The following is a 25,400-nucleotide window of genomic DNA, read 5'->3' as shown; positions in this document are numbered from 1 at the left end:
CCAATATCTGTCACAACTGAGCCTCCATGGCCCACCTGCTGAGAATTCCAAAGCTTTGCACTTGTCTCATTTCAGAAATTCTCCTCTCAATCTTGAGATCAACGGCTTACATTGCGACTGTGGCCCCCCTCACATCAGCCAGAATAAACATTATCCCTACACCTGCACTACAAGCCCAGTGTTATCGTATTATCGCACCATCATCTGAAACCAGCTCTTTTCACCTCATCTTATTTGGCTTCAAGCTTCCATTTTTTTTTCTCACGTACAAAATCTTCCCTTGGCTCCTGTGAAACTTGTCTTTATCCTTTTCAAATCCTTTCAAATTTGATCTTGCAATGTGCAGAACTGAATAACAAAATCAATTGCAAGAAGGCAAATCATCTTGGCTGGGAAATAATTCTGCAGCGTTATCTGTCTCTGTGTTTCCTCTGGGATACTCAGATTTACAGGCTGCAAGTTCTGGACCGAGAGTAGGCCCCTGGCTTATTATTTATTTAATGCTCTGATTATTCTGTCAAACGACCTGACTTCAATTACTAATGAGGCCAGGAGTCAGCAAAGTTTCTTTCGAGGATGTTTAAATTTGTATTTTCTTCGATTTCCCTGAATCAGGTCCTAGAACAGCATCCAGATGGGAGATGGAAAGGCTGTATCCATGACAACAGGACTGGCAATGACAGAGTGGGTTACTTCCCATCATCTATTGCGGAGGTGATAAACAAGAGATCAGGTAACACTGGTCTTGTCTCTTTACATTTGTTCTCAATCCATCTCAAGGTGCCAAATAAAAGTGTCAGGGGAGTGTGTCTTTTTCTTAGTGAACTGTTTTTAATATTGAACACTACCAGACTTGGTAAAGATCAAGACAAACTGATGTCATGGAGTTATAGAGTTTGGAAACAGGTCCTTCAGCCAACTTACCCACACTGACCAACTTGCCCACATCAACCAACATGCCCCATCTACACTAGTTCCACCTGCTTGCATTTGGCCCATATCCAACGAAACCTATCAAATCCATGGGCCTGTCTAACTGTTTCTTAGCTGAGTTCCTGAGCAACTATTATGTGGCAACAGGGTGGCACAGTGGCATAGCGGTAGAGTTGCTGCCTTATAATGCCAGACCCATATCCCTCTAAACTTATCCTATCCACGTTTCTTAAACATTTGCGATAATACCTGCCTCACCTACCTCCTCCGGCAGCTCATTCCACAAACCCACCACTCTTTGTGTAAAAATGTTACTCTTCAGGTTCCTATTAAATCTTATCCCCCTCACTTTAAACCTATGTCCTCTGGTTTTCAATTCTCATACTCTGAGCCAGCGACTCTGTGCATTTACCCAAACTATTCCTCTCATGATTTTGAACACATTTATAAGATCACCCCTCACCCTTCTGTGCTCCAACGAATAGAGTCCTAGCCTGCTCAACCTCTCCCTGTAGCTCAGGCCCATGAATCTTGACGACATCCTAGTAAATCATATCTGCACCCTTTCCCACTTGACAACATCTTTCCTATAACATGCCGACCAAAACGGATGTGTGCTAATATTCGGAGTATTGCATGTAATTCTGGCCACTCTGTTGCAGGAAAGAAATGGAGGCTTTGGAGATGGTGCAGAGGAGGTTTACCAAAATGCTGCATTGATAAGAGGGTTTCATCTACATTGCAGAGGAAACAGACTTCGATGGTGTCCTCTGCAACGTCGGAGGTTGAGGGTAGACTTGATGGATGTAGAAATAAATAGGGTAAACAGTCAGAACCTTTTTTCCAGCATGGAAATGTCTAACACTAGAGGGCATAGTTATAAGGTGAGAGGGGGAAAGTTTAATGGAGACATGCAGGGCGTTTTTTACACAAGGGTTGGTGGGGGCCTGGAATGCATTGTCAGAGTTGATGGTGGAGGCAGATACAATAGTAGTGTTTAAGAGGCTTTTAAATAGGCACATGAAAATGCAGGGGATAGAGGGATCATGTACAGGCTGATGCGATCAGTTTATTAGGCATCGTGTTTGGCGCAAACACTGTGGGCTGAAGGGCCCACCTCTGTTCCATGTTCTATGTTGATATTTGTTCTTCGATCATTTCCAGAATTTGCCAGTCACCTAACACCTGCATTTGAAGGATTTGATAAATATTCACTTCCGAAAAGAGAAAATAATATGTTTTTTTATTTGTAATTTTATTTTATTTTTTAAATATTATTTTAAACTGAGCTCCTCTTTGTATTTGCCAAGTTCATTGAACAATATTAAAATTTGTATCAATGTGTTTGTGTTTATTATAAAGGAAATGGACTTGCAAATGTGACACCCCTGTTTAGATCCCATTTTCTGATGACAAATAGAAAAGTACAGCACAGGATCAGGCCCTTCGGCCCACAATGTCCATGCCGTACACGATGCCAAGATAAACAAAACAAGATAATCCAAGATAAACATTCCATGCTCCCAGCTACAAGCTCCTTAACGCCCCTAACATCTCTGCCTCCATCACCACCCCTGGCAGCACATTCCAGGCACCCACCACTCTCTGTTTAAATAATCTTGCCCCACACATCTCCTTTAAACTTTGCCCCTCTCACCTTAAAGCAATGCCTACCGGTCTTTGGCATTTCATCTTGGAAAAAAGACTTCATCTAACCTAACTATGCCTCTCATGATTTTATATACTTCTATCAGTTCTCCCTCAGCCCGATGCTCCAGAGAAAACAATCCAAGTTTGGAATTGCATGGTTCATAAGCAGCTGAATGTCAAGCAATAATTCAGGAAAGATGCTGATATTGTACACATCATTACACTGTGTGTATATATATTACAGCACAAGCTTATCTTCATGAATGATTGCCTGTGCTAAACATTATCATTGAAAATGAGGAGGGCAGATCACCATATGAATCTCATAGTCAGTGGTAAGAGGCATTTAATTTTCTTTCAATGTGTAAGGGGCCAGCATGCTGGCACAGCAGTAGAGTTGCTGCCTCACAGCGCCAGAGACGCAGGTTCGATCCTGACTACGGGTGCTGTCTGTACAGAGTTTGCACGTTCTTCCCGTGACCGTGTTGGTTTTTTCCAGTTGCTCCGGTTTCCTCCCACACTCCAAAGACGTGCAAGTTTGTAGGTTAATTGTCTTTGGTAAAATTGCCCCTAGTGTGTATGATAATACTGGTGTACTGTGAATCGGTGGTCAGCGCGGACACGGTGGACCAAAGGCCCTGTTTCCACCCTGTATCTCTAAAGTCTATAGTAAAGTCTAAAGTGAAATGAATGTGTGTATTCCGAACGGTTATTGGTCACAGGTTTAAACCAGTTGCTCGAACATAACCTTCATCTGTGGCTGAAAATTGATCAAAGATTTGGACTTACTGCCCTTATTTTAAAGTAGCATGATAAATGAATTGATAAATCAAAACGATTCGAGTTTTCAAAGCATTTTATTTTGGCTCTGCAGTTTATTAATCACAAAATTAAATTATTTAATAAAAATTAAATTAAATCATTGATTAGCAGGTTTTTTGAAGGACTGGCAATTTAAAAGCATATGTTTAAAAAAAGAAAATGGGCAATTGTGGGCTCTTCCCAACGCTAAAGTTGTTCCAAGGGGAAAGAATTAGATCGTTGAACCAAGAAGAGCACAGCACAGAAATGGGCCCTTTGGCCCACAATGTTTGTGCTGACCATGATACTTAATTAAACATCTGATCTGCCTGTACATGATCCATATCCCTCTATCTCCTGCACTTCCATGTACCTATGTAAAAGCCTCTTGAACACCACAATCTTGTCCATGGGCTTTGACAAACCCAGATGGAATCAGTTAATTCACTCGGTCGCTCGCAGGCTTGCAGTGAATATTGCGACAATGTTGTTTGCTCCTCTGGTCTATGCACCAGCTCCTCGCATGCTAAAACTTGCACGACAGCTACAACAATGCTGGGTGTCATCTGCTTCGACATCTTATGCTGGAATTTTCCATGATTTAAGAAAAATAGACCGGGGATTGGGAACCAGCAATTTAAAACATCTTCAAAGTTGCCAACTTACACCACTTCTTCTCAGCCTCTCCAAAACAGGCTAGTGATGGGGTGACAAATGGGTCCAGTTCCTGCAGATGTCCGTAAGTCGAGTTTTGCCCATGTCGGAAAATAGGCAACGCTCACTCTATGGTAACTGCACGTCCATCATATTGTAACAAATGGCATCAAAAGCACTTAAGACTGATGAGAAGGATCGATTACTACAAGTGGGGGGAGAGAGGGGAAACTCCGGTTTGTAAGAACAAATATGTGTGTCCATAAATCAGGCATTTATCTGCCGGGGACCACCTGTATTGTGCATCTCCTGGTGTTGTGTACATTCCATCCACATTCACTTACCTTTTTAATCCCTGACTTCATCCAGTAATTTATCTGTGAATTGAGAAAATATAAGTTGAAGTCTTTATTTGTCACAGCGTAAGTGGCGGAGGGGTGATCCTGTGGAAGGTAGACCCAAAATGCTGGAGGGACAGGCAGCATCTTTGGAGAGAAGGAATGCACAACGTAGTTCTATGAGCAGCGTCCGTGCTTGCACATTCTCCCCAGTATTCTGCCGGCACAATCACCACTTAAAACCTGCACCAGCTCACCAGTCACGATGGAGATTGTTGAGATCAGATTGGGGAACTGAAAAGTGAAATTACTTTGTAAAAATTATTTTGCATTTTTTACAAGATTCATTATTTCTGTGATTTTTAGTTAGCTGTGTTTTGTTATTTTAAACATGTACTGGATTTATTTTAATATTTACTTCAATTATGTTGTTAAATACGTCTGAATGTCACAGAATTTTATATATTATTAAAATCAATGACCGTTTTTACAACCAGCAGAGTCCCACCCCCTTTGCCCACCCATCTGCCAATCAAACCCCCCTCCTCACTGGTATCCACCTATCACTAACCAGGCTTTGTCCCACACCCCACACCACTTCACCAGTTTTCTCCTCAACTACTACAATCAGTCTGAAGAAGGGTCCCGACCCGAAGCCTCACCTATCCAAGCTCTGCAGAGATGCTGCCTGACCCACTGAGTTACCCCAGCACTTTGTGTTTTTTTGTAAGCCAGCATCTGCAGTTCCTTGTGGCAATAGAGTGAAAATTGCGGCACAGTGGCCCAGCGGTAGAGTTGCTGCCTTACAGCACCAGAGACCCGGGTTCGATCCTAACTATGCGGCTGTCTGCACGGAGTTTGTACGTTCTCCCTGTGACCGCGAGGGTTTTTTCCGAGTGCTCTAGTTTTTTTCCCACACTCCAAAGACGTACAGGTTTGTAGATTAATTGACATCTGTGAATTGTAAATTGAGTGTAGTATAATGTTAGTGTGTGGAGTGATCACTGTTTGGCGTGGACTCGGTGGGCCGAAGCGCCTATTTCCACACTGTATCTGTAAAATCTAAAATCTAAAACATGCATAGGTGACGTTTCATGTCTGGCCCTTCTTCAACCTTTGTGTCCTTTTGTGTACTCCAGAGTTGCCGCCTGGCCCGCTGAGTTACTCCAGCACTTTGTGTCCTTTCATGTAAACCGACACATGCATTTCCTTTGTTCTACATTCCCTTTAAACCTTGCCCATCCATTTACCTAAACGAGTGTCTTTTTAATTGCTGTTATATTATCTCCTACCTCCTCTGGCAGCTCGTTCCATTGTGCTCTCATTATTTTTTTAATATAGTTATGTTCCAGTGAATGCCTTGGGATATTTTTGTTGCATTATTAGCATTGTATAATTAGAGGTTATTTTTATGGCTTGTCAAGACTTGGATAACAGATAAAATCCATTATTATTTGCATACAACATTTAAGTTTGGGGCTTTTTGGTTATTACTTTCTACATTTTGCCTTTCTTTGTTTTAACGTTTTAGGTTCTTGGGATGCAGTGTGTCATGTTCACAGTTCTCAGCAATATCACAAGATACAGCTTACGGCTTATGGCACTACAATTGTCAATGGGGACTCCACACAACATTTAAACTCCCTGTTGCCTCCCCCTCCACCTCCTCCTCACCATCATCAGCCACTTTTCAGTTCCTTTGGTTATGACAGAACCAATAGCAATATAGAAGAATCACCTCATGGACAAGGTAGTCTATTAAATGCTTCTTTTGTTTATTTTTGGTCAGGGTTTCCCAAAAGGCGACCTCAATAAAGTGCCCTTTTCATCTCATTTAAGAACCAGTAAACCCACCAATTATATAAAAAAAAGAAAAGCGTTGATACTAAAGATAGACACAAAGTACTGGAGTAACTCAGCGGGTCAAGCAGCATCTCTGGAAAACATGGATACAGTAGGCGATGTTTTGGTTCGGAACGTTTTAGAAAAGGGTACCGACCATAAACGTCACCTATTCATTTGCTCCACAGATGCTGCCTGGCCCATTGAGTTACTCGAACATTTTTTTATCTATCTTTGGTATAAACCAGCATCTGCAATTCCTTTTTTTAACATTATTATTATTATTATTAAAATGTTGACACAGGTCCACCACCGATTTTCCAGCAACTGGTGGTCTAGCTAACTTATTTAATCCAGTCAAAATTACAGGAGCGTACATGAAACCCCCCTCGAAAATGTGACGCCCAGGCTGGGCAAGGCGGCCGATCTCAACCTCTTTGGGACTTCGTCGCCGATCGGCGGGTCGAATTTGTCCACTGCAGCCGGAGCTGTGGAACCCCGACATCCCATTCCCATTCCCAACATCCGATCTCTCGGCGGCCTAGGTGGACCATTCTGGTACCATTTGGGCTCCAATGACCTCTGTTGGTACGGCAAAACAAATAATCCAGAAAGGCTCTGGAACCAAGGATGCCGCAAAATCGGTGGTGGACTTGTACTCTCTTTCCACTGCCTGCTTTATTGGTAACTTCTGGGAAATCCTGACGTTTGTTTATAAGCGATCGATGGTGCATGACTCTCCATGTGTTTCATTTTTTAATTCCTTTTGTTTTGTTGAAGTGTCTCATGATTGAAAGAATCTGCAGTCATGATTTAAAACTGTCTCATCTAAATTTAACATACATCCCAGAGGTGGTTTGCTGCACCAGCTCATGAAATAGCCCGTTGAACGATGAGGTAACTGTTTTTAACGTGGCGACTGGTAGGGATGGGTGCCTTGCTTGAAGCAGCAGTGGAAGCAGATCTGAAGGTAAATATCAAAAGAGGGCTGAACAGTGGCGCAGCTGGTCTCGCTGCCTCACAATGCCAGGGTCAGCGGTTCCATCCTGACCTCGGGCGCTGTCTGCATGGAGTCTGCATGTCCTCCCTGTGACTGAAAGCCCCCCCTCCCGTGAGTTTCCTCTGGGTGCTCCGGTTTCCCCGCACATCCTAAAGACGTTCAGGGTTGCAGGTTAATTGGCCTCTGCAAATTGCCCCTGGTGCGTGGGTGATTAGTGTAGGATTAGTGTGAGTGGATGGTGTGAGTGAGTCAGCGTGGACTCGGTAGGCCGAAGGACCTGTTTCTATGCTGTATCGCTCTTTCTGAGGAAACATTTTGGAAAACATTGGGGAACAGCGAGAGATTGGGAATGATTAAATGGATCAGTGAAGGGTCTGAAGGTTATGGAGAACTGACCGATAATGGAAGTGAAAATCCATAAGGATACAAAGCTGCCTTGCAGTGCCAGAGTCCCAGGATTGATCCTGACTACGGGTGCCCTCTGTACAGAGGTTGCACTCTCCGCGATCGCATAGGTTTTCCCCAGATGCTCCGGTTTCCTCCCACACTCCAAAGACATACAGTTTTGTAGGGTAATTGGCTTCGGTAAAGATTGTAAATTGTCCCTAGTGTGCGGGGATCGCTGGTCGGCGTGGACTCGATAGGCAAACGACCTGCTTCCGTGCTGTACCCCCAAACTAAACCACACCAAAGTAGCTCAATAGCCCAACACCAATCTACCTCTTGCCTCGATATCACCTTCTGCGCTAAATGCACGGCCCTGCTAAATGTGTACGACCATGCTTATCCTAGTGCTGGCATCTAGTGCTGCTAGGCCAAAGGTCCCAGCTAGAGGCCTCATCGCTGTCTTATTAGTTTAGTTTAGAAATAAAGTGCAGAAACAGGCTCTTCGACCCACCGAGTCTGCGCTAACCGTGAATCCCGTACACTAACTCTATCATACACACGCTAGGGACAATTTACACTTATACCAAGCCGATTAACCTACAAACCTGTATGCCATTGGTGTGCGGGTGGAAATCGGAGGTCCCAGGGAAGACCCACGCAGATCACGGGGAGAACATACAAACTCCATACAGTCAGCACCCATAGTCAGGATCGAACCCAGGTCTCTGGCTCTGTGTGGCAGCTACTCTACCGCTGCATCACCGTATTGAGACCACGCTGTTCTTATTTAGGTGTATAAAATGATGAGGCCTATAGATAGGGTGAGTGCACAAATTAGTTTACTCAGGGTAGGGGAATCAAGAACAAGAGGACATAGGTTTAAGGTGCGAGGCACATGTGACAATAAACTAAACTCAACTCCAATTCTCCCCCTAGCCCCTTCATCCATCACCAATCCTTGTGCATTTATCAGCCTTCTTGCTGTTGCCATGACAATATGCAGCAGCATGGAATGGATCAGTGCTAGGCAGCTTTTCCATTCAAAGAAGCTGACAAAAGTGATCACTGACTTCATCAAGCCTCATTACACAGTGCAATTAACTGTAGGCAAGGCTCCAAACTGAGAAGAGTGGAATCCAGCACAGGAAGCAATAAGTATGGCATTTAATTTAGAAATGTAAAGCAGTCCCCGATGCCACAGATTTAAGCCATGCTCCATGTTTCTTCAACAAACATTAAACCATGTCACGCTGTTCAGGTATACAGCCCACTTAAAAAGCAAAAATCGTGCTTTGTATGCAGGAAGGCAGATCCAAAATAGCTCATTAAATCACAGATTTAAAAAAATGTTCAATGTCTTTTCCAGAGTGATATCTGAAAAGATGTGATCAGAATTATGTTGTAGAGCGTTTTTAAGAGAGATACAGCCTGAGGACTTGCTTGTGGCCACAGGAACACCTGTCTCTACCCCTGACTATTGAGTCCCCGATTACTATTATGCGGCAGGAGCTCGGGAGAATATATTGGGAGTAGCTAGAATTCCCCCTTTGGGGAGGCCAGTTTTTGATCATAATTACCCACTGAGTTACTCCAGCATTTTGTGTCTGTTTTCGGTGTAAACCGGCATCTGCAGTTCCTCAGCTCCTTCCTACACAATGTTTGATCATGCTCTGAACCAAGGTCATGACTGCCCATATGTCCTCAACTTGGAGAAATCCAGCTATGACAACAAGGAAGAGTTGGAAGCTGTCCCTAAGCCAATACCATGTAAACAAATTATAGTGTCACAGAGTCATACAACAACCGAGTGAGGTGGAGGACATTTGTCAAAGGCCTATGTTCCCTAGAGGAGCAAAGGGCTTAAGAAGAAATAAGAAGATAGAATCATACTGCACGGTATTAAGCCCCTCGGCCCAACTTGCTCACACTGATCAAACATGCCCCATCTATACGAGTCGCATCTTCCAGCGTTTGGCCCATATCCCTCTAAACCCGTCCTATCACTGAACCTGTCTAAAGGTTTCTTAAACAATGCGATAAAACCTGCCTCAACTACCTGCTCTGGCAGCTCGATCCATATACCCGCCACCCTTTGTGTAAAAAAGTTACCTCTGGGGTCCCTATTAAATCTTTCCCTCCCTCACCTTAAACCTGTCCTCTAGTTCTCGATTCCCCTACTCTGGGCAAGATACCGATCTATTCCTCTCATGATTTTGTACACCTCTATATTGATACCCTGACTAATACAAAACCTGTCAAAGTTTGCTTTAAAAATACCCAATGATTTGGCCTCCACAGTCATCTGTGGCAATGAACTCCACAGATTCACCACCCTCTGGCTAAATTAATTTCTCCTTCTCTCCTTTCTAAAGGTATGTCCTTTTATTCTGAGGCAGTGCTCCCTGGTCCTGGACTCTCCCACTAGTGGAAACATCCTCTCCACATCCACTCTATCTAGGCCTTTCTGATACTGATGTCACACAAGCATATTAAATATAGCTTTTCCCTCCAGCATTACAAACGTCATTTGGATGCACTGTGTCAATAACCAAGCAATGTCCTTGACCTAGTTACAGAAAGATGATTGTTTTGGAAGATCTGATGGTTCACATGACTAAAGATTGTCTATTTTAATCTGGCATTATAGTGGGTGAAGATTAATGCACTATAGACACAGTGAAGACTAGTCAATGTAGTTTATATACTTGAAACTGGGAATATAACCAGTCACAGTCATAACCCACTTCTAAAAACGCAGTAAAGATGAATCCCTTAAATTGCTGAAATAAAATAAAAATTGTAATTTTTTAATTCAGCCAATGTGATTATTTATGTTGGGTGACTGTTATTTTTTAAAAGCTATACACTTTTTAACCTCTTTAAAGTGCAGTTTAAGCATTTCTATGGGCAATCTCATGGTCATACAACGTGGAAATAGGCTCTTCGGCCCACCTTGCCCACGCCAGCCAACATGTCCCATCTACACTAGTCCCATCTGCCTGCATTTGGTACATATCACTTCAAACCTATCCTATCCATGTACCTGTCCAAATGTTTCTTAAACATTGTGTTAGTACCTGCCTCAACTACCTCCTTTGGCAGCTCGTTCCATACACCCACCATCCTTTGTTCAAAAAGGTTACCCCTCAGGTTCCGATTAAATCTTTCCCCCCTCACCTTAATCCTATGTCCAATCTAATGGACATATTTCTCTGAGAGATCTCATGGCTATGTGTACATGTGTTAAATCCAATTTCCCTGAAGTCCATTTAGTGTTGGATCATCGAACAAATGGATACGGTGATTTTTTTTTTTGAAGGATTCTGATGTCTGGTTGGTTTTGTTAACACTCCACATAACAGATGATCAGAGCACCAATAAATCTCAAGCTTAACTCCATCCATTGGATTAGTAAGTATGCAGATGATACCAAGATAGGGGGTGTTGTGGATAATGAAGAGGATTTCCAAAGTCTACAGAGTGATTTAGGCCATTTGGAAAAATGGGCTGAAAGATGGCAGATGGAGTTTAATGCTGATAAATGTGAGGTGCTGCACCTTGGCAGGACAAATCAAAATAGGATGTACATGGTAAATGGTAGGGAATTGAAGAAGTTACATACAGTTTTTTGAACAGAGGGATCTGGGAATGGTACAAATAACCGTGCATAGTTTAGTTTTGAAGATGTGGAATCTCATATAGATAGGGTGGTAAAGAAAGCAGTTTTTGGTATGCTAGTTCCTTATAAATCAGAGCATTGAGTATAGAAGCTGGGATGTATAATGTTGAGTAAAATTGTATGTAAGTTAAAATTGTACAAGGCATTGGTGAGACCAAATCTGGAGTATGGTGTACAATTTTGGTCGCCCAATTATAGGAAGGATGTCAACAAAATAGAGAGAGTACAGAGGAGATTTACTAGAATGTTGCCTGGGTTTCAACAACTAAGTTACAGAGATAGGTTGAATAAGTTAGGTCTTTATTCTCTGAAGCGCAGAAGGTTAAGGGGGGAACTTGATAGAGGTCTTTAAAATAATGAGAGGGATAGACAGAGTTGATGTGGACAAGCTTTTCCCTTTGAGAATAGGGAAGATTCAAACAAGAGGACATGACTTCAGAATTAAGGGACAGAAGTTTAGGGGTAACATGAGGGGGAACTTCTTTACTCAGAGAGTGGTAGTGGTGTGGAATGAGCTTCCAGTGGAAGTGGTGGAGGCAGGTTTGTTGGTATCATTTAAAAATAAATTGGATAGGCATATGGATGAGAAGGGAATGGAGGGTATGGTATGAGTGCAGGCAGGTGGAACTAAGGGAAAAAAAGTTATGTCGGCACGGACTTGTAGGGCCGAGATGGCCTGTTTCCGTGCTGTAATTGTTATATGGTTATATAGTTTTGACTATTGTCATGTCTACTGAGGTATAATGGAAAAGCCTTTTAGTTCCAGACAGCGAAAATAATATACATGATTGCAATCAAGCCATCCACAATGTACAGATACAGGATCTAGGGAATAACATTTAGTGCAAGATAAAGTCCAGTAAAGTGCGATTAAAGATAGTCCGAGGGTCTCCAGTGAGGTATTTAGTAGCTCAGGACCAATCTCTAGTTGTTGATAGAATGGTTCAGTTGCCTGATAACAGCTGGGAAGAAACTGGAGGGAACCAAGATAAGGCTGATAAGATTGTGCTTAAGAGAGTGTAGCAGAGATTAACGTACAAATCAACAGTAGAAACAAAGAACTGCAGATGCTGGTTTATACCCAGTTTAGACACAAAGTGCTGGAGTAACTCAGCGGGTCAGGCAGCATCTCTGGAGAAAAAGGATAGGTGACGTTTTGGGATGGGACCCTTCCTCAGACTGAAAGCAGGAGGGAAGGGGTTTGGGTGAAAGAACAGGAGTTGAGAAAAGACCAGGACAAATCGGGGCTGGCACCAGGTCAACTCAGGCCGGGTGGTGCTGTGGTGCGGTGGTGAGCCAATTGTTTGTTAGGGGAGGTGTGATCTCAAGAGGAATACATGGTTGCGAATTATGGAATTGGTTAAACGACTAGGGAGGGAGAAGGGGGCAAGGGGGGAGGGGATGGGAGTGTTAGTAGAAGTTACTTCAAATTAGAGAATTCAATGTGCATACAATGGGCTGTAAGTTACCCAAGCAAAATATGACGTGCTGCACTGGTGAACCTTGACAATGATTAGGTGTTTTTGCTGGATCTGTTTACTTTGGAATAATGGAGGTTGCTGGTTGATGTAACTGGACAACAAAAATATAAAATGCAATAGGAAGGACCTATTCCATTAGAAGACAAAACAATGATGGGAGCGAATGACTTGGTAGAAAGATTCATGATGAAACGAGAATCAGGAGTGTTTTATTGTCATGTCCCGAAACAGAACAATGAAATTCGTACTTGCTGCAGCACAGCAGATATGTCAACGTATTACTCTGTAACACCTATAATAAATTGAATTTAAAAAAGTTCAATGTATATTAAAAAACAGACAAATAAATAGATAATAGTACTGCAGTCAAAAATACTGTCCCCAAGTCTATGTAGTTTGGAGCCTATTTGGAGGTTGTAGTGTTTAATAAACTGATTGCTATAGGGACGAAGCTGCTCCTGGATCTGGACGTTACAGTTTTTAGGCACCTATACCTTTTTCCCCGATGGCAGGAGTGAAATGAGAGCGTGGCCAGGGTCGTGTGGGTCTCTGATGATGCTGGTTGCCTTTTTGAGGCAGCGACTCCTGTAGATCCCTTCGTTGACGGGGAGTCAAGTACCCGTGATGGACTGGGCATTGTCCACCACTTTGGGCAGTCTTCTTCGTTCTTGGGCGTTCAATTTGTCGAACCAGGCCATGAATGAACCGATATGCTCTCTACTGGACACCAGTAGACGTTCAAGAGGGTACCCGTTGACATACTGAATCTCCTCGTCCAGAAGTGATGAGCGATGTGAATGAAACTCACTACTTGAAAGGGCTACGACTGCAGACACTGCTCGTGCATTTAACAAAACCTTGAACACTAGTTGTGCTGTAAACTACAAGGTCACATTTAGGCAGGTGAAGGGAGAGCAGTCTGACTAGCACAAACAGAAAGATTCAGATGGCCTTTTTCAGGTGATGATGACGTTACTTTGTTGACGTTACTGTGTTGTCACATGTACCTATATACAGAGGCACAGTGAAAATCGTTGTTTTGCTTACAATGCTGTAAAGTCATACTATAGATAAGCACAATTGTAGATAAGTGCAAAAACGTAAAGATTGTAGTGTAATTACTATTGACTCCACAGAGACAGTTCCTAAAGAGTCGCTACAATTCTGGCACCAACAACTTTTCAAGGTTCTTAAGAGTGCAGTCTTATCTGGGCCTTATTGGCCCGTTGTCATGACGGCACCGATCCTCTCCTCCACCACCATCTTGAAAACGGCTCTTTAGCCAGTGTCTGCCGCCGTCAGAGTCTTCCTCAGCAGTTCACGATCCTCCGGGTCGTGCAGGAGACGAGCCTCGGACAACGCCAGGTTGGTTCCTGGTTCCGCGGTGGGCGAGCCGGGCCTACTGTCGAGGTGTGGCCACTGCACGCTGGGAGGCCCATGCTGCTCGCCGATCCCCTGCGCCCAATGTCAGTGCTTCTGCGATTGACTCAACATTGGACTGGTGTTCCCACAGGTTCCCGAGGATCGGAATCAAGCCCTTCCCATCTGTCCCCAGTGCAACCAACCACGGCAACGTCTGAGGAGATCTGGGTGCTACGGAAACCATTTGCAGGTAGAGTCAATGAAAATGTCTCCAAGCACATTTCATTCCAGCTGCAACAGTGAAGTCTAACATCCTCAATATAACTCCTAGATGTCACATGGATATGAAGGGATATGCATCACATGATTAGTTTAATTTGGCATCATGTTTAGCACAGATAATGTGGACAAAAGGGCCTGTTCCTGTGCTGTACTTTCCTAAGTTCTATGTTCAACACTGTCCCGGATTAGGTTTTATTTAGTTTAGTTTAGTTTATTGTCACATGTACCGAGGTACAGTGAAAAGCTTTTGTTGCGTACAAACCAGTCAGCGGTAAGAATATACTTGATTACAATCGAGCCGTCCATAGTGTACAGATACATGATGAACAGAATAACATTTAGTGCAAAATAAAGTCCAATTAAAGATAGTCCAAGGGTCTCTAACGAGGTAGATAGTAGCTCAGGACCGCTCTCTAGTTGTTGGTAGGATAGTTCACTTTCATCCCAGCTGGGATGAAACTGTCCCTGAATCTGGAGGTGTGCTTTTTCACACTTCTGTACCTCTTGCCTGATGGGAGAGGGAAGAAGAGGGAATGGCCAGGGTAATTATTGATTAGTAATGCTTAATTATTAATCCTTGATTATGACGGTGGCCTTGCCCAGGCAGCGTGAGATGTAAATGGAGTCAATGGAAGGGAGATTGTTTTGTGTGATGGTCTGGGCTGCATACACAATTCTCTTCAATTGCATGGATGGAGCTGTCCCAGGACCATAGAATAGAATAGAATCTTTATTTGCCACGCAACCAGGGTTGGTGGTATTTGGGTTTGGTACATGATGGTACACTGCTTTAGTCACATTAACACATATAACAACACAGATCATAGTAATAAAGTGCATCCATACCACATCACAAATCACAAATCTCACCAACAGAACATAGTGCAAAAGAACAGACAAAGACCATAGACAAGACACTATATACGTCAAGAGTCCTTAGTGTTGTCTGTTATTGGAGGGAATTGAGTGTTCTTATTGCTGAGGGGAAGAAGCTGTTTTTAAAACGGGTGGATTTTGTGGCAAGTGACCTGAGGCGCCTCCCTGAAGGGAGAGACTGGAAAAGGTGGTTTGCTGGATGGGAGGGGTCCGAGATGATCTTTATTGCCCGTTTTGAGGTACGTTGGAGGTAAATGGAATGGATTGAGGGGAGGGGGGAGTTGATGGTCCTGGAGGCCTTGGAGACAATGCACTGTAATCTGTGTAGTGAGTGACTGTCAGTGTTTCTGTACCAGACTGTGATTGAGGAGGTGATGATGCTTTCGATAATGGATTGATAGAAACGGACCAGGAGGTGTTTGTGGACTCTGAACCTTTTGAGCTGTCTGAGGAAGTATAGGCGTTGTTGTCCTTTCTTAATGATGTGGTCTGCGTTGATGTGCCATTGTAGATTATTGCAGATATAGGTGCCCAGAAACTTGAATGAGTTCGTGGAAGTTATGGGATGGGAGTTGACATGGACCGGGGGGTTTGGGGTTTTGTTTGCGTCTGAAGTCTATGGTGATTTTCAAGGTTTTTGATGTATTAATAATAATAATAATAATAAATTTTATTTTCGGGCGCCTTTCAAAATCTCAAGGACACCTTACAGAACTTAACAGAAGAGAAAAAAACATATAGTCGGAGTAAAATAAATAATAAGGACATCACCAATACACAAATTAAAAACAGAAATCGCTCCAAAGACAAAAATCAAGCTGGAGGTTGTTGTCTGCGCACCATTTGACTGCGCTGTTGACTGTTTGATGGTATTGTGTTTCGTTGTTGTCTGAGATGAGGCCAATTATTGTTGTGTCATCTGCATATTTGAAAATTGTGACTGAGCTGCATTGGGATATGAGGTTGTTGGTGTAAAGTGAGAAGAGCTGAGGTGACAGAACGCACCCTTGGGCTGGAGAGTTTTTCACCCACCTTGACTCTTTGCTGTCTGTTTGTCAAAAAGTGCAGGATCCAATGGCACATGGCTGGGTGAATGCTCATGTCCAACAATTTATTATAGAGTTTAATTAGGTGTATGGTGTTAAAGCTGTGATGCATTCCAATAAAATGCTTTCTATGGAGCATCCGTAGAAGTTAGTGAGATGTCCTTGATATTTGGTCAAAAACATTCAATGTTATCATCTTTAGAGGGACTCTTTAATCAGACGATGTCTGTATATACATATATATATATATATATATATACACAAATGTACATCATATGAATAATTATGTCAGCGAATGGGACCTTATTCTTACTGGGCAGCCAACATCTTCTTAACTCAAGAGTCATGCCAAGAGGCAAGAGACAAGAGTCTTCATTGTCATATGTACCGAAATGGAACGATGACATTCTTACTCGTTGCAGCAAAACGGGTTGGTAAACACAATACTCAATAGATAACACAATAAAACAAACAAAAAAATAAAGTTCATTAAGTAAAGAAAACATTAGTGCAACACAAAACAAAAGCCCAAAGTCGCCAGTGCAACCAAGACAGTTCGTAGTTTGAAGTTTGTTCGGGTTCAAGAGCCTGATGGTTGTTGGGAAGATGTTCCTGAATCTGGAGGACATGGTTTTTAGATACCCATACCATCGAAGGGCCGAATGGCCTACTCCTGCACCTAATTTCTATGTTTCTCGATGGCAGGAGTGAAGTGAAAGTAGGGGCATGGTGGGTGTGGGCCCTTGATGATGCTGACTGTCTGTTTGAGGCAGCGTCTGCTATAAATCTTTTCCATGGTGGGAAGGTCGGTACTCGCACAACATCAGGGCAGCACAGTGGTGCAGCGGTAGAGTTGCTGCCATTGACCCAGGTTGGATCCTGACCTCGGGTGCTGTCTGTACGGAGTTTGTACATTCTCCCCATGACTGCGTGGGGTTTCTCCGACTACTACGGTTTCCTCCCACACACCAAAGACGTACAGGTTTATAGTTTAATTGACTTTGATGAAATTGTAAATTGTCCCTAACGTGTAGGATAGAACTAGCTTGCGGGTGATCGCTGGTTGCGTGGACTAGGTGGGCCGAAGGGCCTGTTTCCATGCTGTATCTCTAAAGTGTAAAAGTCTAAAGCCCCTGTCCCACTTTCACGACCTAATTGGCGACCTCTGTCGAGTTTGCCCTTGACTCATACTCGCAGCATGGTCGCCACGAGGTCGTAGGAGGTCTTTGTAACTCTTCCTCATGCTCGTGAGTGGTCTCCACGTACTCGTGCCCTCAAGTACGTCGCGCCGTTTTTTTCCAGCCTGATAAAAAATGTCCACGAGTTAAAAAAAGGTTGGCATGGAAAGAATTGATACTTTTTACTCGTATGTAGGTCGTAGTAGGTCGTGATGGTAGTCGTAGATAGTCGTAGGTCGGCAATTGGCTCGTCAAAGAAAATGCAAGCATGACATCATTTTATCATGTCATCATTTTTCACTCGTGGCTAGTCGTAGTTGGTCTTGGGTGTGGAAGACTGAGGTCGAGGGGGGTCATTGGAGGTCATAGACAGAGTCGTAGGAGGTCGTAGACATAGTCGTAGGATGTCTTTTACTTTGGCGAGTCAACACGACCTTGACATAATTTTCAACTCGTCTAGGGTCTTCTAAACACATGGATTAGGTCGTCCAAGTGGGACTGGCCCTTAAATCTATGTGCCGGATTGTCAGCTGTCCATTTCCGAGACCTAGCTGGCACAACTGCCAGCTGCATTCCCCATGTCGCAATAATGCCTGCAATTCAAGGAACACACTTCATCAGCTGTGAAAAACATCGTAAAAGATCGAAAGATGCAATAGAAATGCAAGTCGTTAGAATGTAGATCAATACAGCAGAGTAACAGGCCCTTTGGCCCATCATATGTCTGCACTAACCACAATGCCAATCTAAACTAACTGCATGTAGTCTGAAACCCACTATTCCATAACTGGTCATGCGTCTGACTAAATGCATTTTAAAAATCACTATTGAATCTGCTTCCACCACCTCCCCTCTCAGCACATTGCCACCTGCTGGCCTTTTCCCCAACAGCTACCTAATCGTCTGGTTACTTGGGCCAGTCTTCTTTTTCCAGCATCTGCAGTTTTTTGTGAGACGCTTAGTTTAGTTTAGAGTTGCAAGGTGGAAAAGGCCCCTTTAGCCCACCGAGTCCACAATGACCATCGATCACCAATTCACACTAATTCTATGTTATCCCACTTTCTCATCTACTCCCTACACACTAAAGGCAGTACAGTGGCACAGCAGTAGAGTTGCTGCCTTATGCCCCTGTCCAACTTAGGAAACCTGAATGGAAACCTCTGGAGACTTTGCGCCCCACCCAAGGTGTCCGTGCGGTTCCCGGAGGTTGCAGGTGGTTGCCGGAGGTTGCAGGTAGGGTAAGCAGGTAGGGAGACTGACAAAAACCTCCGGGAACCGCACGGAAACCTTGGGTGGGGCGCAAAGTCTCCAGAAGTTTCCGTTCAGGTTTCCTAAGTGGGACAGGGGCATTATAGTGCCAGAGACCCGAGTTCAATCTTGACTGCAGGTGCTGTATTCTCCCTGTGACCACATTGGTTTTCTCCAGGTGCTCCGGTTTCCTCCCACATTCCAAAGATGTGCGGCTTTGTAGGCTAATTCGCTTCTGTACATTGTCCCTTGAGTGTAGGATAGAACTAGTGTACGGGGTGATTGTTGGGTTAGCGCGGACTCTATGGGCCAAAGGACCTGTTTTCACACTGTATCTCTAAACGAAACAAAACTAAATACTAGGGGCAATTTACAAAGGCCATTTAACCTACCTTTTTGGACGTGGGAGGAAACCGGCGCACCCAGAGTCACAGAGAGAACATGCAAACTCCACACAGACAGCAGCTAAGATCAGGATTGAACGCAGGGTCTCTCGGATTGTGAGGCAGCAGCTCTATGAGCTGCACAATGCTGCCTGACCTGCTGAATTTCCCCAGCACCTGTGTTTTGCTCAAGATTCCAGCATCTACATTTTCTTGAGTCTATCTAATTTATCAAAATCTTTTTCCAATAAGGCATTAGTTGCATTATTGGCTCCTCGTCACCTCAGCTACTACAGTCTGGTGGCAGGTAAGGTTCAGGTGCTGACAAATTCCTTGATTGGAATTTGCAATGCAACCCTGTAGTTGGTGTGAAGTGTTCTGGTTTTAGTTTAGAGTTTTAGCGAGTAAACTGTCCCTTCAGCTAACTGCTAGAATCAGTTATTAAAGATGGGATAGCAGCACATTTGGAAAGTGGTGAAATCATTGGACAAAGTCAGCATGGATTTATGAAAGGTAAATCATGTCTGACGAATCTCATAGAATTTTTCGAGGATGTAACTAGTAGAGTGGATAAGGGAGAACCAGTGGATGTGTTATATCTGGACTTTCAGAAGGCTTTCGACAAGGTCCCACATAAGAGATTAGTATACAAACTTAAAGCACACGGTATTGGGGATTCAGTATTGATGTGGATAGAGAACTGGCTGGCTGACAGGAAGCAAAGAGTAGGAGTAAACGGGTCCTTTTCACAATGGCAGGCAGTGACTAGTGGGGTACTGCAAGGCTCAGTGCTGGGACCCCAGCTATTTACGATATATATTAATGATTTGGACGAGGGAATTGAATGCAACATCTCCAAGTTTGCGAATGACACGTAGCTGGGGGGCAGTGTTAGCTGTGAGGAGGATGCTTGGAGGCTGCAAGGTGACTTGGATAGGCTGGGTGAGTGGGCAAATGCATGGCAGATGCAGTATAATGTGGATAAATGTGAGGTTATCCACTTTGGTGGCAAAAACAGGAAAGTAGACATATCTGAACGGTGGCCGATTAGGAAAGGGGGAGATGCAACGAGACCTGGGTGTCATAGTACACCAGTCATTAAAAGTAGGCATGCAGGTGCAGCAAGCAGTGAAGAAGGCGAATGGTATGTTAGCATTCATAGCAAAAGGATTTGAATATAGGAGCAGGGAGGTCTACTGCAGTTCTACAGGGTCTTGGTGAGACCATACCTGGAGTATTGCATACAGTTTTGGTCTCCTAATCTAAGGAAAGACATTCTTGCCATAGAGGGAGTACAGAGAAGGTTCACCAGACTGATTCCTGGGATGTCAGGACTGTCTTATGAAGAAAGACTGGATAGACGCTAGAATTTAGAAGATTGAGGAGGGGTCTTATAGAAACTTACAAAATTCTTAAGGGGTTGGACAAGCTAGATGCAGGAAGATTGTTTCCGATGTTGGGGAAGTCCAGAACAAGGGGTCACAGTTTAAGGATAAGGGGAAAGTCTTTTAGGACCGAGATGAGGAAAACATTTTTCACACAGAGAGTGGTGAATCTCTGGAATTCTCTGCCACAGAAGGTAGTTGAGGCCAGTTTGTTGGCTATATTTAAGAGGGAGTTAGATGTGGCCCTTGTGGCTAGAGGGAACAGGGGGTATGGAGAGAAGGCAGGTACAGGATACTGAGTTGGATGATCAGCCATGATCATATTGAATGGCGGTGCAGGCTCGAAGGGCCGAATGACCTACTCCTGCACCTATTTTCTATGTTTCTATGTTTCTATTCTTGGAGAGATCTCCACATGACATGCCTGTTTCCCACTGCCCCACCCACACTACACCAACACTGGGCACCTGATAGGTCCATCTATATGTTGTTCCACTATCCTGTGCCAATTAAAACATGATCCGCCCCCTTGTTTCGCAATTGGATAAATCTTGGCTGCTAAATCAAACAGATTTTTCACCATCTGTCCAATATTTTTTATAACCACTAAACAAAACGTGTTCAAGAACTAGTTCCATTTCATTGGCACCTTTGACATAACAAGGCACTGTGTGGAGGAAAATCAGCAAAAGCAAATTGAAGCCGGGCCATAAAGATGAGATACCAGGACAGTTGACCAACAACTTGGCAAGTAATACGTTCTAAGGTTCAGCCTGAAAGAGAAGAACATAGGCAGCAATGGTTTAGGGAATTGCAAGATTCCCTAAAGTCATGGCAGGCGCCATGGCAGGGGCGCCCTGTGACCAGTGCACAGCAGTGGAGTTGCTGCCTTACAGCGCCGCAGACCCAGGTTCGATCCTGACTCCAGGTCCTCTTTGTACGGAGTTTGTACGTTCTTCCCGTTACAGTATGGGTTTTCGTCAGGTGCTCTGGTTTCCTCCCACAATCCAAATATGTGCAGGAGGTGTAAAGGAGTTAAGTTTATAGGTTAATTGGCTTCTGTGAATTATAAATCGTCCCAAGGGTGTAGGATAGTGCTAGTGTACAGGGGTGATTGCTTGTGAGAATGGGCTCGGTGGGCCGAAGAGCCTGTTTCTGCACTGTTTCTCTAAAGTCTAAAATAAGTGGTGGATTGATTAAACTCAGAATGATCAAGAGGCCAGAATTGACAGAAAACAGATATCGTGGAGGGGTGTATAGGACATTCAAGAAGAGAGAGCTGCTGGATCGTTTGGAAAATCAGGATGAGAATTTACAAATACTCTATTTACAGGTATAGAATGTATCATGACTAGTTGCATCATGGCCATTCCAATGGGCTGGAACACAAGAGACTGCAGAAAGTGGTGGACACAGTCCGACCCATCACAGGCACAGCTTTCCCCTTCATTGAAAGCATCCACATTAGGGGCTACCTCAAGAATGTGGCTTCTATTATCAAAGATCGCCACTCTCTGGGCTGTGCTCTCTTCTCACTGCTACCATCAGGCATGAGCTTTTACATGCCCTAGGTGAAAGAAGGGTTCAGCATAGTCCTCTGGACCTGCTAAACCTTCATCTCAAATCCTTTGGATTAAAATATATGTAGATGTCTCTCTCAAAATAGAATTCAGAACCATGACAGTCCATCCTCTGTTCTGCAGCTCCTTGTTGCTCAACTTTAATAACGATGAATTGACTTACATACTTCACCTCATGTCCCCATGAATGGGGGGATCGGGGGGTCGTCACTATGAAGCCCACCATGCAAGGCTGAAAGGTCTTCCCCACTCAATGGCATCAGTGAGCCAAATGGGTTTTTCAAAAACTCCAAAAGTCTCACGGTCATTTTTAATGATACTGGAGATTCATTATTTACAGATTTCTTTTTCTTTTCACTAAGTTTACATTTCCAAATTACTTGGATTCGGATTGGACTTGGGCAGATTAAATCATGGATTTTATATCAGTCACCTCTCACTGTGTCTGATGATTCAATCTGCTGTTCCCGCAAGGAATTCTTCCTTGTTTTTCTGCTTGTTTAGTTTAATTTATTGTTACGTGAACCGAGGTACAGTGAAAAGCATTTGTTGCTTGTGGCTTGCAGAAGTGATCGTGCAGAAGTCTGATAATAGAGGGGGAGAAGCTGTTTTTGAGTCTCATGGTGCGTACTTTCAACCTTCTGTCTGATGGGAGGGGGGAGAAGAAGGAATGGCTGAGTATAGAAAGGCTTTTGATTATGTGTAGAAGGGAACTGCAGATGCTAGTATATACCGAAGATAGAACAAAGTGCTGGAGTGACGCAGCGGGTCAGGCAGCATTGCTGGAGAAAAAGGATGTGACGTTTCAGGTCTGGACCCTTTTCAGACTAAACGTGGAGTTCTTTCAGTCCTAAGAAGGCCTGAAACTTCACCCATCCATTTTCTCCAAGGTCTTTGATTATGTTGGCTGCTTTCCAAAGCTGCATGAAGCATAGATGAAGTCGACTGTGGGGAGTGTGGTCTGTGGGGTGGACTGGGCTCTCCCCACGACCCTCTGCAATTACTTGTGGTTCCGTTTAGTTTAGAGATACAGCGCAGAAACAAGCTCTTCAGCCCACCGAGTGCGCGCTGACCATGATCCCCGTACACTAACACTATCCTACACACTAGGAACAATTTACATATTTTACCAAAGCCAATTAACTACAAACCTGTATGTCATTGGAGTATGGGAGGAAACCAGTCAGAGAAAAACCGCACAATCAGAGGGAGAATATTCAAACGCACAAACTCTGTACAGACAGCACCCGGAGTCAGACTCGAACCTGGCACTGTAAGGCAGCAACTCTACCGCCGTGCCACTGTGCCACTCTAGTTCCGAGGTGAGAAAAGTCTTTGATTATGTCAGCTGCTTTCCAAAGCCGCATGAAGTATAGATGGAGTTGACTGGGTTACATCCACAACTCTGCAATTTCTTGCAGTCTTGGGCACAGCTGTCCCCAAACCCAGCTGTGCTGCAACACAACAGTACGTTTTCTATGGTGCATCCATAGCAGTTTGGAAGAGTCTTTGGAGATTTGCTGAACTGCCTCAGTCTATGTTTGGCCAATGTTACCAATGCAGTGCATTCTCTGCGTTTGGGGCTCAGCTTGACGACTGCACTGATTCTGTTTGCAGGTGGCGACCGCAGTAATGCAGGCAGCACAGGAAGCGTGGCCAGCGTTCGGAGTTCTGGGAGCGGCCAAAGTGCAGGCACCAGCACCGCAGCCTCGGGATCTGACGGGAATAAGGTACCAACACTGTTGCCATGGCAGGCAAACCCTGGCGTGGCATGGAGGATCAGACTGTAAAGGGCAGTATTGCAATGGTCTTTCTCTCAGAATGTAATGCATGGGTCAGATAGTCGGACCAGGTCACCACTGAAGTCCTTGCAGTAGCTTTAAGAATACGAAAAGCCTTCAATGGTTCCTCATTGTTATGTATACATAGCACAGTGAAATTCTTTTATACAGCCCATAAATGCACAGTCACCATATTTTGGCGCTGTTTACAAAGGAAAAGTCCAAGGTTCAAGATTCGGTCCACGTGTTGGAAGTAGTGGAGCTCCACCATCTAGGTAAACCCAGGTAGGCCCCAGTCTGCTGCAGGCCCACAACCCAATGCCCCTCTCTTTGCCCGATCACCTCTGTGTTCCAGTGGGGGGGGGGGGGGGGGGGGGGGGGGGGGGGGGGGTCGGGGTGCATCCTGCAGCCGACCCTGAAGGAGCTGGAGACAATACCCCCGTCCCTATCCTACCGGCCCATTCATCGCGTCCGTTGCCACCAGCAGCTCCCTCCTCGACTCTCCGAAGCTTCCCCCATCCAGGTAGTGGTGGCCAGGCCCTTCATTGCAGTGGCCTACCAGCCCTGCCATCACAAGTAGTCACTGGTGGCCCACTGGGTTTTCATTCTCACCAGCCATCGGTGTCTCTGCACACGTTGGCCACCGGGTTCGTCCTTGGGTGTCTGCAGGTTCCGACCCAAAACGCCACCCATCCTTTTTCTCCAGAGATTCTGTTTGTCCCGTCGAGTTACTCCAGCATTTTGTGTCTATCTGTAGCAACAAATAAAGTCTCAGTTTGTGTGCTGCAACTATGCACTCTCCCAAGCATGATCCGCCTGATGTTCTGGGTCACCTAACAGCAAGTAAATGACCCAAAATCAAGAAAGCTCAGCCTAATGCAGATGTGGGTAGACAGCAGAAACTGGGATTGCTCTCCTGAGATCGGAGCAGGCAGGATGGTAATTTGATAGATGTATTCAAAATCATCAAGCATGGAGAAGATGTGAATCTGTTTCCATGGAAGCAAAGCGGACCAGAGAACACAGATTTAAGGTTTTAGTTTTGGACGCACAGTGTGGAACCGGCCCTTTGGTCCATTGCGTTTGCGCTGACCAGCAATCGCCCGTACACTAGTTCCATCCTACACACTAGGGACAACTTACAATAGCCAGTTAACCTACGAGCCTGCACATCTTTGGAATGGGGGTGGAAACCTGAGCACCCAGTGAAAACCCACGGGGTCACAGGGAGAACGTGCAAACTCCGCACAGGCAGCACCCATAGGCAGGATTGAACCCGGGTCTCTGGCAGTTAGGCAGCAACTCTACTGCTGAACTACTGTGCTGCCCTTACACAAGGTGAGTGACAAAAGACAAAATGGCAGAGAAATATGGAAGAAACATTTTTATGCAAGAAGCAGCCATAATGTGGAATTTACTAGCTGGTGGAATCAGTGAAAATCACTTCCATGGGAACTGGAGGGAATTGATAAAACTGCTTGTGTGTGAGTAGGGAGCAGGGTAAATGGCCTGAC

At 44.4% G+C, this 25,400-nt stretch overlaps 1 protein-coding gene across 2 annotated transcripts in view; it reads left to right on the top strand.

Annotated features, from left to right (window-relative positions):
- The window catches only part of caskin1 (CASK interacting protein 1), a 379,139-nt gene that overhangs the window by 289,851 nt on the left and 63,888 nt on the right, over window positions 1-25,400 (top strand). For both annotated transcript variants that reach the window (XM_055651672.1, XM_055651671.1), the window contains exons 10-13: window positions 616-733; window positions 5,908-6,126; window positions 14,279-14,377; window positions 23,723-23,835. In XM_055651672.1, coding sequence (XP_055507647.1) covers window positions 616-733; window positions 5,908-6,126; window positions 14,279-14,377; window positions 23,723-23,835 — 549 coding nt within the window. The remainder of the gene's footprint in view (window positions 1-615; window positions 734-5,907; window positions 6,127-14,278; window positions 14,378-23,722; window positions 23,836-25,400) is intronic.

Source organism: Leucoraja erinacea, chromosome 20 (genome assembly GCF_028641065.1).
Source record: "Leucoraja erinacea ecotype New England chromosome 20, Leri_hhj_1, whole genome shotgun sequence".
In the NCBI taxonomy this organism is placed as follows: domain Eukaryota; kingdom Metazoa; phylum Chordata; class Chondrichthyes; order Rajiformes; family Rajidae; genus Leucoraja; species Leucoraja erinaceus.
The sequence above is the reverse complement of the archived record's forward strand: the minus strand, read 5'-3'. Positions and strand labels throughout refer to the sequence as shown.